The 16,034-nt window shown below is 54.1% G+C and overlaps 1 protein-coding gene across 6 annotated transcripts; it reads left to right on the forward strand.

Annotated features, from left to right (window-relative positions):
- Positions 1–6,953: 6,953 nt before the first annotated feature.
- On the forward strand, positions 6,954–15,803 carry ZNF687 (zinc finger protein 687). 6 transcript variants are annotated; one of them, XM_070496903.1, is made up of 9 exons: positions 6,954–7,090; positions 10,134–12,259; positions 12,410–12,588; positions 13,002–13,178; positions 13,271–13,433; positions 13,590–13,922; positions 14,046–14,158; positions 14,376–14,517; positions 14,663–15,803. In XM_070496903.1, the coding sequence occupies exons 2-9, from the start codon at positions 10,151–10,153 to the stop codon at positions 15,152–15,154; spliced, it is 3,708 nt and encodes a 1,235-aa protein (XP_070353004.1). In that variant the 5' UTR covers positions 6,954–7,090; positions 10,134–10,150; the 3' UTR covers positions 15,155–15,803. The 6 variants fall into 6 exon arrangements, with proteins under 6 accessions (XP_070353004.1, XP_070353008.1, XP_014720780.3 ...); XM_014865294.3 differs by having other exon boundaries at positions 6,969–7,105; XM_070496904.1 differs by lacking the exon at positions 6,954–7,090 and adding an exon at positions 7,182–7,315.
- Positions 15,804–16,034: the final 231 nt, after the last annotated feature.

Below are 16,034 nucleotides of genomic sequence, written 5' to 3' on the forward strand. Positions count from 1 at the left end.
GGTGAGTCTACTGGATGAGAGTGCTGTGGGGTGGGGAGGACGAGGCTGAGGGGCTTGCGGCCGGACTCTGCATGCTCACATACCGGGTTTCTGCAGCTCACTGTTCCCTTAGGTGACAACAATCTAAAACCACAAGAAAGCTTTTCCCTTCTTTGTCACCACAGTCCCACCTACCCTAGAACAAGGCGGCTGCTGGGAAAGAAGAGAAATTTAAGCTCTAGGCAACAATATATGCCACCAACAGCACTGGGGACAAGCCAGATGAGTTGTAAACACAATAGCGAGGGCTTGATTGGTCAGCGTTCAGTACAAGAAACAAAATCCAATCTAGGTATTTTAAGGAGAAAGGAATTTAATTTGTTGAATCAGACGCTTACAGAGTTATTGGGAGGGCTGGAGGAGAGGGCTCTAGTCTGGGCTTCCAGGAATGATTCTCAGAATGTGGCAGAAGCGGTCTGCCAGGGAGGCTGCTATCCTTGCCACGATCAGGAAGTAGGGAGGATAGCAGGGGCTATTGGTTACTACTGGAACGATCTAGTTTAAAAGCACACTACTGGGGCTGGCCTGGTGGCATAGTGGTTAACTTTGCGCACTCTGCTTTGGCAACCGGGGATTCATGGGTGCGGATCCTGGGCATGGACCTACACAGTGCTCATCAAAGCATGCTGTGGAGGCATCCCACATACAAAATAGAGGAAGATGGGCACAGATGTTAGTTCAGTGACAGTTTTCCTCAAGCAGAAAAAAAGAGGAAGATTGGCAATAGATGTTAGCTCAAGATCAATCTGTAGGGCCAATCTTCCTCACCAAAAAAAAAAAAAAAAAAGAACTTTGATCCCAAAACTCACACCATATGCAAACATTAATTCACAGTAGATCATAAACCTAAATGGGAAAAGTTAAACAAATAAGCCTTCTCGAAAAAAAAGAATATCTTCTTGACCTTAACCAGGACACAAAAAGCACTAACCATGAAAGAAAAATTGATAAATTGGACTTTATTAAAATTAAGAACTTCTTGGATGAACTTTGAAAACATTCTGCTAAGTGAAAGAAGCCAGACATAAAAGGTCATATATTGTATGATTTCATTTATATGAAATATCCAGGTAGGTAAATTCACAGAGACAGAACACAGATTGGTGGTTGCCATGGGCTGGGAGGGTGGGGAATGGGAGCAACTGCTTAATGGGTACGGGGTTTCCTTCAGGGGTGATGAAAATGTTTTGGGACTAGATAGATGTGGTGGTTACACAACATTGTGAATATACTAAATGCCACTCAATTGTTAAGTTAAAATGTTAATTTTATGTTACATGAATTTCACCACTAAAAAGAAATAAGGACTTATGTTCACCAAAAAAAAATACCGTTAAAAGAGTGGAAAGGCAAGCATAGACTGGAAGAAAATATCTGGAATTAACATACGTGACAAGGGACTTGTGTCCAGAATATATAAAAAACTACAAATCAATAAGCAAACAAAACAAAACAAAACCCAAAGCAACAAAACAATAAAATTCTGGGCAAAAGACTTGAACAAGCACTTTACAAAAGAGGAGATACAAGTGGCCAATAAGAATAATGAAAAAGTGCTTAACACCATTTTTAATCAGGGAAATACAAATTAAAACCACAATGAAATACCACAACATACCCATGAGAACGCCCCCAACTAAAAGGATTGACAATGCCCAGTGTTAGTGAGGATACTGTAGGGCAACTGAAGCAGTCATAAATTGCCGGTGGGAACATAAACTGGAATGCTTAGGAAAACTGCGCCTATCTACTAAAGCTCAACATACACATCCCCTATGACCCAGCTATACGCTCGAGAAAAAACAGAGCACTGTCCATCAAAATACAGGTACAAGAATGTTCATAGTAGTTACATTCACAATAGCCAAAAACTGGATACAACCAAAATGTCCATCAACAATAGAATGGATAAATTGTGGTTTATTCATAAAGTGAAATACTCCATAGCATTAGAAAAGAATAAACTATTGCTACAACATGATTAGATCTCACAAACAAAATGTTGATAGAAAGAAGCTAGATACACAAAAATTATATATTGTATGATTTTATTTATGTCAAGTTTAAGAAGAGGCAAAAGAGGGGCCAGCCTTGTGGCCGAGGGGTTAAGTTCAAGCACTCGGCTTCGGTGGCCCAGGGCTTCACCGGTTCAAATCCTGGGCGCAGACATGGCACCGCTTGTCAGGCCATGCTGAGGCGGTGTCCCACATAGCACAACCAGAAGGACCCACGACTAAAATATGCAACTATGTACTGGGGGGATTTGGGGAGAAAAAGCAGAAAAAAAAAAGAATAGGCAAAACAATCAATGATGATAAAAGCAGAATAGTAGTAACTATTGCCTCGGAAAGGCTCAGAGGGAGCCTTTGGGGAGCTAGAAATGTGCACACGCACACACTCATGGAACAGTACCTTCTGATTATACCACCCCTTCTTGCTGCACCCACCTCCGTCACTACTTCTGTACTGCTCCTATCATAATTGATTTCCTTATCCTTGTAAATGAGCCTTCCAACCCCCTGGCCTCTCAGTCCCTTGATCTCTCCTGGTCCATTCCTTTCTCCTGAGTGCCTGTTTCCTACCTTCTTTCTCCTCAAATCTCTAGCTCCTCCTTCATCTTCAGTCTTAGGGGATGATCTGGTTTCTTACATTGCGAGCACAGAAGCAAGTGAAGAGATCTACAGCGCTCTCGCCATGTCCTCTTCCTCTGCCTTCTCTCTTGTTATTATGGGTGAACTGTCCTTGTTCCTCCTTTTGTGAGCTAGAGCCCATTCCTCACTTTTTCAAGTGTTTGGCTCCAGGAACTTTTCTCTATCTCTTTGCTGCAACATCAGTTTTTCCTTTTTACAGGATCTTTCCTACCAGTTTACTAACACACTGCAATTTCTTCATCTTGAAATAGTCCTTTCCTGACCCCTTCCCCTCCGGTTACCACTTCATTTCTCTCCTCCTCTCCTTTGAAACAATTGTCTATAGGCACTGTCTCCTTTTTCTCCCTCTCCTCCATTCTTTTGAAACCACTACATGCAAGCTTTTGTTGCCACCAATCCACCAAATCTATCCTTATCATGATCACCCATGACCTCCATTTTGCTTAATCCATTGGTCAATTCTCAGGCTTCATCTTATTTGATCTTTTAGTGGCATCTGACAGTTTATCATTCTTTCCTCCTCCTCCTTGAGACACTTTATTTATTTAGTTTCAAGGACACAACACTCTCCTGATTGCCTCCTTCTTCTCTTTGCTATTCTTTCTCAGTCTCCTTTACTGGTTCCTCTTACCTCCCTGACTTGTAAACTTTGGAGCTCCCCATTGCTCAGTCCTGGGACTTTTCCTCTCTTGTATCCTCATACATTCCCTTGGTGATCTTAGTAATGCTGACCTGGATTTTAAATACTATCTATAAACTGATGACACCCAAATTTATATCTCCACTTAGATGCATCATATGACTGAACATGCCTGAAATTGAGCTACTGACCTCACCCCGGAACCTGCTTCTCCTGTAGTCTTCCCAGTTCAGGAAATGGCGGCATCATTCTTCTATTTCCTCAGGCCCTAAGCTTTTGAGTTTCTTTTTCTCATACCCCACATCCAATCTTTTGAGACAGTAAGTCAGGCCACCATGTCATCCCACCCTGAGAATAAGCCAAAGTCCTTCCAATAGTCCCCAAAGCATCCCACGACCTGACCCTCTCCTCCCACCCCTTTACCTCTGTGGAACGCACTCCCACCTGTATTTGTTCCCTCTCCCTGGAACCTTCTTGCCCCAGATAGTTGCATAGCTCACTCACCAACTTTTGGCCTTTACTGAAATGCCACCTTCTCATAAAGACCTTTACTGCCCCCCCATCTAAAATTGCAACCTTCCCCACACTTCCTGTCCTCTTTCCCTGCTTTAGGTTTTCACTTTAAAAAAAGAACAATAGACTCTATTTCTTAGAGCAGTTTTAAGTTTATAGAAAAATTGAGCAGAAATTACAGAGTTCCCATATACTTCCCTCCCCCTAGTTTCCCCTCTTATTAACATCTCGTTACAATTAACAAACAAATATTGATTCATTGTTATTAACTAAAGTCCATAGTTCACCTTAGCGCTTTTGACAAATGTATAATGTCATGAATCCACTATTACAGTATCACACAGAACAGTTTCACTGCCCTAAAAATCCCCTGTGCTCCACCTGTTCATCCCTCCTTCCATCTGAATGCTTAGCAACCTCTTTACTTTTTATTTTTATTTATTTATTTTTTTGGAGGAAGATTAGCCCTGAGCTAACTGCTGCCAAGCCTCCTCTTTTTGCTGAGGAAGACTGGCCCTGAGCTAACATCTGTGCCCATCTTCCTCTACTTTATATGTGGGACGCCTACCACAGCATGGCTTGCCAAGCGGTGGCATGTCCACACCCGGGATCCCAACCGGGGAACCCCAGGCAGCCAAAGCTGAGCGTGGGAACTTAACCGCGGCGCCCCCGGGCCGGCCCCCTCTTTCCTTTTTAAACAGAACTTTTTACTGTCACCATAGTTTTGCCTTTTCCAGAATGTCATATAGCTGGAATCATACAGTATATAGCCCTTTCAGATTGGCTTCTTTCACGTAGCAATGTGCATTTAAAGGTCCTCCATGTCTTTTCATTATAGCCCTGCTTTATTTGTCCCTTCAGCAATGCTCGTTTCTAACAGGCTTCCACATGTTTTACTTGTCATATTTATCGTTCACCTTCTTCCCAGGAACACGTTTCATGAGGACGGGGATTCTTGTCTGCTTTGTTCACTACTGTATCCCCAGAGCCCACAACACTGTTTTACTCAAAGATGGTGCTCAAGGGGCCTGCCGGGCGAGGGGTTGAGTTCGCGCGCTCGGCTTCCGCGGCCCGGGGTTTCACCGGTTCGGATCCTGGGCGCGGACATGGCACCGCTCATCAGGCCATGGTGAGGTGGCGTCCCCCATGACACAACTAGAAGGACCCACCACTAAAAATACACAACTAAAAATACACAACAATATTGGTTGAATTAAGTTACTTCTTAAATGAACGAATAGTGCATCTAACTGAAGAACAAACTTCTCTCCAGAGCCCTCCTTGCAACGGAAACTGTGAAATACAATGGTTAACCCTCAGGACTTCAACTCCACTGCCTTTGACCTTGGATAAGTCACCTAACCTAACCTGTCTGTGCCGTAGTTTCCTCCACAGTGAAATGGAGATAATAACAGTACCTCCCTCACAGGATTGTGGTAAAGATTAAACGAATTAATATACATAAAGTTCTTATAATCGGTCCCACACGTGTAGCTGAGTAGTAATTATTCCATACAGAAAGACTTAGAGAAGAAGGCGGGAATGGAACACCGGTTGGCTACACCGAGTACGCGACTCCCGAGTTAGTTGTTTAGAGATGGAAGAGCTCTGTGAGCTGGAGTCACTGCGCGCAACCTCGAGAAAGAAGGCGGCGGAGTGGGCAGGCACTACTCTCATTTGCCCATCACTTTACTTTTACATAAACCCTTTTAATCTTCACAAAAACAATCATGTCAGGTGGGTATTATAAGCTCCATTTTACCCATGGGAGTACCGGTTCAGGGAGGTTGAGCGACTTGCCCGATGGAACCTATGGTAAGTGGTGACCCCAAGATTCCCATCCAGAAGTTGATTCACACCTCAATACAGTCGCTAGTAGCCACGCAAACTCTCAGGGCACGCTCGAGTCATGGGTGCAGGGGTCTAGTGACCCTTGGGCAGGGTACAGAACCACCTTAATAACTACATCCAGGTTGTGAGCGGCTGCGCGCGGCAGCTGCGGAAGCTCTCCGGCAGGCGAGAGTGTGCGCAAGGCGGCACACAGAGCTTGCAGATGAACTCCGCACGTGCGTGCTGATTAGAGTACCGGTGCAACTTATTTTCCGAGCAACCGCTCCCCTTCCCCCGCCTCCAGGGGGCGGGGCAACAAAGCGCGGGAAAGTCTGCCTCGACTCCACCCCCACCCCGTGCTGGGGGCGGGGAAAAGGAGAGCTCTTAAATGGGAAATAGATGCGTGCGTAAGGGCGGGGGGCGGGTTTCACCCTCCTCGTGCTTAGGGAGCCTACCGGTGTGCCACTTTAAGATCCCTTTGGGAATGGCCCAGGCCACGCCAGCACTCCTAACGTCACCTCTCCCCTACTTCCGGTCTGTAAGCCAGTCCCAAGCTTCAGGAGCCGGTTCCCTCTACATTCGAAATCCCGCCCCCACTCCAAGCGTACCCGCAGAGGGAGGAGCTGTGGGTGACGTCACCGCCAGGAGCTGGGACCCGCGGGGACCCCATCCATCCAAATTATATGAAGGTTTAGACTGTGGGAAAAACGCGAGGAAATGGTCACCAGATGACGTAATGTTTTGAGTGACGTCCCATTCTGTGACTTTTGCACCGTATGACTGATATTGGGGTTTAGCTTGAGCAAAAAGCGCAAACCGATCTACCCATCCCAGGTCCACTCAGAGTCGGTGAGCTGCTTCTGCAAGTGTTCACCAAATAGAAGCTGAGAGTTCTTTAAATTTGCATAAGTGCACTGCAGGCTTCAAGGATCACGGCCAATAGGGGGTGAGGGGGCGGAGACGCACCTGGGATAGTCACCGCCTCCAGTAGGAAAGCAGGGAACCAGATTGGCTTCTTTCTAAACGACAGTGGCGGAGGCCAGTCGTTTTAGAGAAGCCCCAATGGGGCAAGTGGGCCCTGGCGCAACCAATGGGGAGAGGCATCTTCAGAAGGACTAGGCTCCTTGCCCAATGAGGCTGGGAAGACTGTGCGGGGCTAGTTGCGAGCGGCAGTACTTAAGGCCAACCCAGTGCGGGGCTGGGAGGGGCGCAGTCCTGAACGACGGGGGTATTGGCCAATGGCGAGTGCGAAAGCGGGCAGCTCAGACCGGGAACGCGGAGGGAGCTGAGGGAGGGGGAGGCTGAACGGCAGAGAAGCAGGAAGTAGCGGCGGCGCGGGGAGGGCGGTGGCGGCGGCGGCAGCGGCTGGAGCAGGGGAGAGAGCGCGGGGTCTCAGCCTGCACCAGGAGCGGAACGAGTAAGCGTGCCGGGGGTAAATACCCGCCCTTGGCCCCGCCCCCTGGGGGGGCGGGTAAATACCCCTGCCCCTCCCCCACTTGGTCAACTACCCCCTTCTCCGCGCCGCCCCCCTGGGGTAGCTTCTAGGGAGGCCCTGACGCCGCCGCCACCGCCGCCTCCATCTCCATCCCTTGGGGCGGATGGCCGAAACTCCCCGCCTGTTGAAAGCACAGCCCCTAGCCGGGTAACGTGGAGGGAGGGTCGGAGTCCCCAAGTCCTGGCGCCCCCAGCCCAAGAGGCGTCCGAAGCGCGGCCGGGGACTGGAGACTGCGGGATGTCGCGACCTAAAATGGTGTCCGTGTCCGGGGGTGGGGGCGGGGGAACTGGGCCAGGCCGGAGCGGAGTCTGCACCCCGACTGGACGCGGGTCAGCGTCCGGGCCCGGGCCGGACTCGGGCTCGCGCCCCGGGCCGCCGCGCGCCTTCTGCTCACTCCCCAGTCTCGAGAGAGCCCGGGAGTCCGCGCGAGGAGGAGGCTGCGCCGCGCGGGGAGGGCAGGGAGGAGGTGGGAGTTGGGACGGCCCCTGGCTGGACCGCTTCGAGTCACGCAGAGCCCGTCCCCTCCCCACTCCTCTTTCCACGCGCCTCCCCCGCTCCCGCGTAGTCCTGGGCCCGGAGGGGCTGCGCGGCAGCTCCCCGAAGGCCTGGCCTGGCCGAGGCCAGCCCTTCCCTTCGCATGCCGGTGGGAGCGAGAGAAGCGTCGCGCGCCTCAGTTTCCCCTCTGACTGTTCCTGTGTACACCCCGCCCCCTCCCCACAGTCCCGGACGTGCTCCCCGCGCCGGCCCTCGGCAGATGGCAGGGACTTAATTCCGCCCGCTGCCCAGCTTGGCGGCAGCCTAATCGCCCCCGGCCGCCGGCCCCTCGCCCTTCTCTGCGCAGCAGGCCCCAGGCCAGGGAAAGGGCAGTGGGGCCTCCGCCCGACTTAGGCTAGTTCACCCTCTTCCTGTTCAGCCCCTTCCTTCGGCTTGGGGAAGAACAGAGGGAAAGGGAGGGCTGGAGCCCAAGAGACAGGGCGCAGCAGCCGCAGAAAGGCCTGGGCGGCGCGCGGGGGGGGGGGCGGGGGGGGGGGGCCTGGCGGGGGGGAGCCTCTTCTGCCTTGAGCTCTGCTGCTTGGTTGACTGCCCGCTCCTGGCTATCGGATGACCTCTAAGTCACTTGGACGCCAAAGGGGGAGTTGCTTGGGGGAGGCGAGTTTGCAGATGTTTTCTCATAGTCCCCACTGATCTGTGCTCCGCCAGCCCACTTTTCTGAAGGCCTGAGTGGAAGGTAGCTCAGGCCTCTCCAGGTCTGGAGGGAGCCAGGCAGAGGAGGGCCCTAGTGATCCATTAGGCAGAGGCAAGGAGTGGAGGGCTTTGTTTAAACCCAGAGCCTGCAGAATTAAGTAGGGGGGGGAGGATGAGGGGAGGACTCCCCTTTCTTCCTCTAGTTGGTACCCTCTCCCTCCACCCCCACCTTGGTCCCAGCAATGCCAGCTGCCACCTGCTGGGACTATCTCCAGTTACAGGCTAAAGGCTGGAAAGAGGTGAGAACTGGCCTTGGGAAATGGCTTGCATCCTGGGCAGGGAATGTGTAAGGGCAGAGCCTTCTTCAGTTGCTTTTTCCTAGATAGAGAAGCACTTGTAGCGAGAAGCTGGTAGGGAACAGACCTGAGTCCCCTGCAAGCTCTAGGCTGGCCTTCTTGTTAGTTTAGTGCCACGTAAGTCTTGTGGGATTTTTTTTTTATACTAGGCCAGGTTGGGGTTGGGCGAGACTTCCTGGGCTCCTGTTGCCAAGGGAGAATTAAAAGGGTGAGGAGTGTGAGTTGGGGGATAAACTGGAATGAAGAGCTCAGAGCAGAAATGACAGGGGTGAGGGGCCTGGGTTTTCCTTATTGTGGCAGCTGTGCTGGATAAGCTGGTACCCTGGAGTTTTAGCCCTGAGAGAGCAAGATGGGGAGGGAGGGAGGGAAGGAGGAGGGGTTGGCTGGGGGAGGGCCCCTGGAGGCCTGAGGCACTCTGGGGAAGGGAGGTGAGGGAGCAGCAGGTGTTTGTGACGGGAGAGGCCTGGGCTGGGGCCCTTGTGCCCAGGCTGCTGTCATGGTTTTCCCCTCTGTCTCTTCCCTTTGTCTCTTTCTGTTCCTGTGTCTTATTCTTTCCATCTTGGTCTCTTGGGCAATTTCCCTGAGTCCACTTCTCCCTGTTAACTAAGCTAGATCTCCAGGTGCCCGTGATGACCCCAAGTGCCCCAGCCTTGACTGTACATGACCCCTAACTCTTGTCTCTAGTTTTCCAGTGCTTACACCTTCCCAGTTCCTCCTTAACCTGACATGTCCTTGTTTGTCCTAACTGTAATAATAAGTCGTGTCTGGGTTCTGATTCTCACGTTTACAATTCAGATCATGCTTAGAATAACCCTATGATATATGGATTACCTACCCCTTCTTTGAAACAAGAGAAGTAAGGCAGTGGAGTAACTTGCTTATACAGCAGGCCATTGATAAAGCTGGAATTAGAATCATTTCTTACATCTTGGCTTGAGTCACTGCCCCTTTGTACACATGGCTTTTCAGATCTCTGTGGACCCCTAGAAGATCCGTGAAGTATATGAATGGATCTCATGCTGCCATGAATGAGCCCTTAGACCTGACCATTGTGTACATCCTCCTCCTTTTAGTAGTATTGATTGATTCTGTGTTGGGCACAGGAGGGGCTGAGGTGGTTTCAACCAAGATGCTCACTCAACTCCCTCGGTCTCTATTACTCTTCTGTCTTATCTGTATTTCTGAGCAATCTCTCTTCGTCCTCTTTCTCTGGATCTTGATGTCTTCCCTGGAGAGTGCACAGTACCTCCCTTTCAATTTTACGGTTTGGCAAACCAAGCAACAGCTCTTTAGGTAATTTCTAGTATGGTAGAGGTGTACCCAAGTCAGAGTGCACGTGGGTTCTGAGAGGGGGTAGATCTGGAGATCCTGAGGCAGGAGGTCGAGAGGTCTCAGTTTCTCCCTCTTTTTCCTGTTTTCATCAGGTCTGGGACCTGCCACCATGGGGGACATGAAGACCCCTGATTTTGACGACCTTCTTGCTGCCTTTGACATCCCCGACATTGATGCGAATGAAGCCATCCACTCGGGGCCAGAAGAAAATGAGGGGCCAGGAGGTTCAGGGAAGCCAGAACCCAGTGTAGGGGGCGAATCTGGAGAAGCAGCAGTAGCCGCTGCTGGGGATGGCTCTGAGGTTCCAGCCCAGGCCTCTGACCATGGCCTGCCACCGCCAGATATCTCAGCAGTCAGCGTCATTGTCAAGAACACTGTGTGTCCTGAGCAGTCTGAGTCCCTGGCTGGGAGTTCAGGAGGGGAAGGGGCCCGGGCTGGGGGGGTGACTAAGGATGGGCCTCTGGGGCCTCGTCTGTTGCAAAATGGTTTTGGGGGCCCTGAGCCATCCCTTCCAGGAACACCCCACTCCCCAGCTCCTCCTAGTGGGGGTACCTGGAAAGAAAAAGCCATGGAAAGCAAAGCTCCATTGGACCTCTTTGCTCATTTTGGGCCTGAGCCAGGGGAACACCCCGATCCCCTGCCTCCCTCTGCGCCTTCCCCACCTCGGGAAGGGGCCATGACCCCACCTCCTTTCCCCTCTCCCTTTGAGCTGACCCGGGAGAATGGCCCAGCCCTGCTGCCGCCTGGTTCACCCCCTCCACTGGGGTCTTTGAAGCCGGGCAGCTGCAGCCCTCTTAATGCCCAGGGCCTAGCCCGGCTAGGCTCGGGCTGTAGCCCTGAGGCCACAGGCATGCCTGCCAGCACCTCACCTCCCCGGGTTGCGGAGATGCCCTTCTTCAAGCAGTCTCCAGCACACCAGAGCCCTCTTGCCTCCCCCAAAGTGCCCACCTGTCAGCCCCTAAAGGAAGAAGAAGAGGACGAGGGGCCAGTGGACAAGTCTTCCCCAGGAAGTCCCCAGAGTCCCTCTAGTGGAGCCGAGGCTGCAGACGAGGACAGCAATGACTCCCCTGCCTCCTCCAGCTCCTCCAGGCCCCTCAAGGTGCGGATCAAGACCATTAAAACGTCCTGCGGGAATATCACAAGGACTGTAACCCGGGTGCCCTCAGACCCTGATCCCCCTGCCCCCTTGGCCGAGGGGGCCTTCCTGGCCGAGGCCAGCCTCCTGAAGCTGTCTCCTGCAACCCCGACCCCTGAGGGTCCAAAGGTGGTGAGCGTCCAACTAGGTGATGGCACGAGGCTAAAGGGCACTGTGCTGCCTGTGGCCACCATCCAGAATGCGAGTACTGCCATGCTGATGGCGGCCAGCGTGGCCCGCAAAGCTGTGGTTCTGCCCGGGGGCACTGCCACCAGCCCTAAGACAATGGCAAAGAATGTGCTGGGCCTGGTGCCCCAAGCCCTCCCCAAGGCTGAGGGGCGGGCAGGGCTGGGGACAGGGGGGCAGAAGGTGAACGGTGCCTCAGTGGTGATGGTGCAGCCTTCCAAGCCAGCCACCGGGCCAGGTGCAGGGGGTGGCACCGTGATCTCCCGGACCCAGTCCAGCCTGGTGGAGGCCTTCAACAAGATCCTCAATAGCAAGAACCTGCTGCCTGCCTACCGGCCAAACCTGAGTCCCCCGGCTGAGGCTGGGCTGGCCCTGCCTCCAACAGGCTACCGCTGCCTCGAGTGTGGGGATGCCTTCTCTTTGGAGAAGAGCCTGGCACGGCACTATGACCGCCGGAGCATGCGCATCGAGGTCACCTGCAACCACTGCGCCCGCCGCCTGGTCTTCTTCAACAAGTGCAGCCTGCTGCTGCACGCCCGCGAGCACAAGGACAAGGGGCTCGTCATGCAGTGCTCGCACCTGGTCATGAGGCCTGTAGCCCTGGATCAGATGGTGGGGCAGCCGGACATCACGCCCCTGCTGGCTGTCTCACCTGCCCTCGGACCTCCAATCTTGCCTGCCTTGGGCAAGGGTGACGGGGCCATCACCTCCGCCATTACTACAGTTGCTGCTGAGGCCCCTGTGCTGCCACTATCAACCGAGCCGCCTGCTGCCCCTGCCACCTCCGCTTACACGTGCTTTCGCTGCCTGGAGTGCAAGGAGCAGTGCCGGGACAAGGCTGGCATGGCTGCCCACTTCCAGCAGCTTGGGCCCCCTGCCCCTGGGGCCACTAGCAATGTGAGTTGCCTTTCACAGCCCTTCCCTGGGAAGGGGACAGCCAGAAGCAGTGGGCATAAGATCTAGGAATATGTTGCAGGCTTGGTTAGGAGAAGTAATGGGGGACAGGCCACTCCTCACTGACTTACATTGTTTCAACCTCCTTGACAGGTGTGCCCTACCTGCCCCATGATGCTCCCCAATCGCTGCAGCTTCAGTGCCCACCAGCGCATGCATAAGAACCGACCTCCCCACGTCTGCCCTGAGTGCGGGGGCAACTTCCTGCAAGCCAATTTTCAGACCCATCTCCGGGAGGCTTGTCTGCATTTCTCTCGCCGTGTAGGATACAGGTGCCTCACCTCTCCTCCCCAGGGTATCTTGACACTTTCCCCCTGCACTTCATGGTCTCATGGCTCCCAGCACCAGCCTTTTAGATGGCCTCTCAGGGAGAGCCCCCTCTCTCCTGCTGAACCTTTCAGCCTTCGTGTGTTGGCAAATGCAGCGTGAGATGTACCTGCCTTTCCATCATTCCCCACGGAGAGCGGGGAGAGCAGGGCCACCTCTGGAGCTCCAGCTCTGCCTCAACAGGCCTGCATTGGGGAGTTGGGTCTCTGCAGCTCCCTTCTTTCTCTGCCTTGCTTGTGCTCCCTCACTGATGAACTTCTCGGAGTCCACCCAGTCCCTGAGAATGAGTGTCAGGTGGGAGAGTGGACATGGAGATGCCCTGCACCTCATCACAGCGTCTTCCACTTCCTCCCCAAAGGTGCCCCAGCTGTGCAGTGGTGTTTGGGGGTGTGAACTCCATCAAGTCCCACATCCAGACGTCACACTGTGAGGTTTTCCACAAGTGCCCCATCTGCCCCATGGCCTTCAAGTCTGCGCCCAGCGCCCACGCCCACCTCTACACCCAGCATCCCAGCTTCCACGCGCAGCAGGCCAAGTGAGACATGGGGAAAGAGCATGAGGGCGGGCGGGCGGGGGTTTGGGCCTTGATGGGGCAGGGTGTCTGCACTGTCTTCTCCACCCACACAGGATGATCTACAAGTGCGCCATGTGTGACACGGTCTTCACTCACAAGCCCCTCCTCACCTCACACTTTGACCAGCACTTGCTGCCCCAGCGTGTCAGCGTCTTTAAGTGCCCATCTTGTCCTCTGCTTTTTGCCCAAAAAAGGACCATGCTAGAACATCTCAAGGTACAGGAGTCAAGGGATAGAGGTGGGGTGCTGAGCTTTGTCGACCTGGGGCCAGGGTCACATAACCTGAGGAAGTGGGGGCAGGGGAGAAATGAGGACTCTGGCAAAGCTAGGCCCTCCCCAACAACAGCCATCCCCTTTGTCTCCCTCTCACAGAACACCCATCAGTCTGGGCGCTTGGGGGAGGAGACTGCTGGGAAAGGGGCCGGGGGTGCCCTTCTGACCCCCAAGACTGAGCCCGAGGAGCTGGCTGTGTCTCGGGGAGGAGCAGCTCCCCCTACTGAAGAATCTTCTTCAACCTCAGAAGAGGAAGAACTACCCAGCTCCCCTGAGCCCCCTCGCCCAACCAAACGGCCTCGGCGGGAACTAGGGAGCAAAGGCATCAAGGGCGGGGGTGGGGGCCCTGGAGGCTGGACCTGTGGCCTTTGTCATTCCTGGTTCCCTGAGCGTGATGAGTATGTGGCTCACATGAAGAAGGAGCATGGCAAGGTGAGTGGGCCCCCCGGGGGGAGCAAGGGAGGCTGGGGGTGCAGCATTGGGATTGACCTGTGAGGTAGTGGGGCTGGGGTCCTGGAGCCTGGCTCTGAGATTGCCCACCTCCTGCTCTCCTAGTCAGTGAAAAAGTTTCCCTGTCGCCTGTGTGAGCGTTCCTTCTGCTCCGCCCCCAGCCTGAGGCGCCACGTCAGGGTCAATCACGAGGGTATCAAGCGAGTTTACCCATGCAGGTAACCCTTTTCCCCTCACCCCCTTCCTCTTTCTGCCCAGCAGGTGACCCCCTGCCCCTTCTCTGGTCCCCCAGAATACCATCCCACCCGCCTCTTGTCTGAGTGGACTGAAGGTTGAGGCCTCCAGCTGCTCTGGTCACCCCCCTCCTCTCGAGCCATGGGCCTTGGTCTTTGGGCTGTGCCCCTGGTGCCCATCCCGCCCACTCTCCCCCTCTAGGTATTGCACAGAGGGAAAACGCACCTTCAGCAGCCGCCTGATCCTGGAGAAACACGTCCAGGTTCGGCACGGCTTGCCGCTCGGGGCCCAGTCCCCTGGCCGGGGGAATGCCCTGGCTCGGGGCCCCGGTGCCAGAGCCCAGGTAGGCAGAGGCCCAGCCTACTGTGTTAGGGCCGTGGGAGTGGGAACCAGCAGGGTTATAGACCCTGGACTCAGGAAGCTAGGAGGGGATGCCAGGGACAGTGGGGGGTGATGGTGAGGCCCAGTTTCTTCACTCTCTTCTCCAGGGGCCAGGACGGAAACGCCGCCAGTCCTCTGACTCTTGCAGTGAGGAGCCTGACAGTACAACACCTCCAGCCAAGTCCCCCAGGGGCGGACCTGGGTCGGGAGTTCCCCTGCGCTACCGGAGCAGTGGCTCAGCGGAGCAGAGCCTCGTGGTGGGGCTGAGGGTGGATGGCGGTGCCCAGCAGTGCCTCGACTGTGGCTTGTGCTTTGCCTCCCCTGGCTCCCTGAGCCGGCATCGTTTCATCAGCCACAAGAAGAAACGGGGTGTGGGTAATGCCAGTACCCTACGCCTGGGGGATGGGGAGGAAGAGCCCCTGCCTCCCTCAAGGTCTGATCCAGAGGGTGGAGATTCACCCCTGCCTGCTTCTGGAGGCCCACTGACCTGTAAGGTCTGCGGCAAGAGCTGTGACAGCCCTCTCAACCTCAAGACCCATTTCCGCACACACGGCATGGCGTTCATCAGGGCTCGGCAGGGGGGCAGTGGAGACAACTAGGCCCCAGGCCTGGACTGACCTGACCCCTCCCTCTTCCCCGGAAGCCTGGGTCACTGCTGCTGCCTGGTCCCTGGACTGGGGAGTTTCATTGTAATTCACATTTTGTTCAACTCCTCTCCTCCTAACCCCTGAAGACGAAAAGCTTTTGAGGATTATAGTTATTTGCAGTCCCCCCTTTGGGTTTGCTCCTTGGGTCCTAGTAGAGTGGGCCCTCCATTCCTCCTTTCTGAGCCCAACACTAATTCTTCTCCTGCTGCAGACCCTCGTGTGGGACTAGGGGTGGGAGAATGGGACTTTCTTAGGCCTGCTAGACAGGCCCAGGAGGGCCCCCTGCTGGGGCAGTGAGGGACACTCTCCTCAACCCCTGCAGGCACAGACTGTGAGCCTGGCCCTGCCCTCGCACACCCCCACACCCCACCCTGGCACTCAAGCCCCCAACCCCTGCAGTGCCTTTCACTTGTCTTTTTTTTTCCCCAGGAATCCGTGGGGGGGTTGCTGGGGACGAGTCCTGTCAAGGGGGGCCCGAGGAGAGGAGGAGACAGGCTCTCAGGAATCCTTTATTCTTGTAGTAATAATACTACTAACAACAGTGGGGGAAACGGGAGGGAAAAAAACCAGACCATTAAAACTGCTCGTGGTTTAATCCCCATTCAGGCTCCTCTTTTTATGTGACTTGGACAATGTGGACTTGACAGGGATGGGGTGAGAGTCAAAACTGGGGAGGCCCGTCTCAGGAAAAAGATGGCACTGACAGAGACAGGCAGCGAGAAAGCAGGCTTCACCTGGTTCTGTGTGGTGTCTCTTGTGTCCTGGACACTGAGGCATCTGTTCACTCCTCACCCACCCCCCCCACAAAAATACAACTCAGAAATGACACAGA

Source organism: Equus asinus, chromosome 25 (assembly GCF_041296235.1).
Source record: "Equus asinus isolate D_3611 breed Donkey chromosome 25, EquAss-T2T_v2, whole genome shotgun sequence".
Lineage (NCBI taxonomy): Eukaryota > Metazoa > Chordata > Mammalia > Perissodactyla > Equidae > Equus > Equus asinus.

Coding starts and splice junctions, on each gene's coding strand:
- ZNF687 (XM_070496903.1), top strand. CDS start 10,151: ATGGGGGACATGAAGACCCCTGATTTTGACGACCTTCTTGCTGCCTTT. Junction 12,260..12,409: donor CCCCTGGGGCCACTAGCAAT/GTGAGTTGCCTT, acceptor CCTCCTTGACAG/GTGTGCCCTACCTGCCCCAT. Junction 12,589..13,001: donor TCTCGCCGTGTAGGATACAG/GTGCCTCACCTC, acceptor TCCTCCCCAAAG/GTGCCCCAGCTGTGCAGTGG.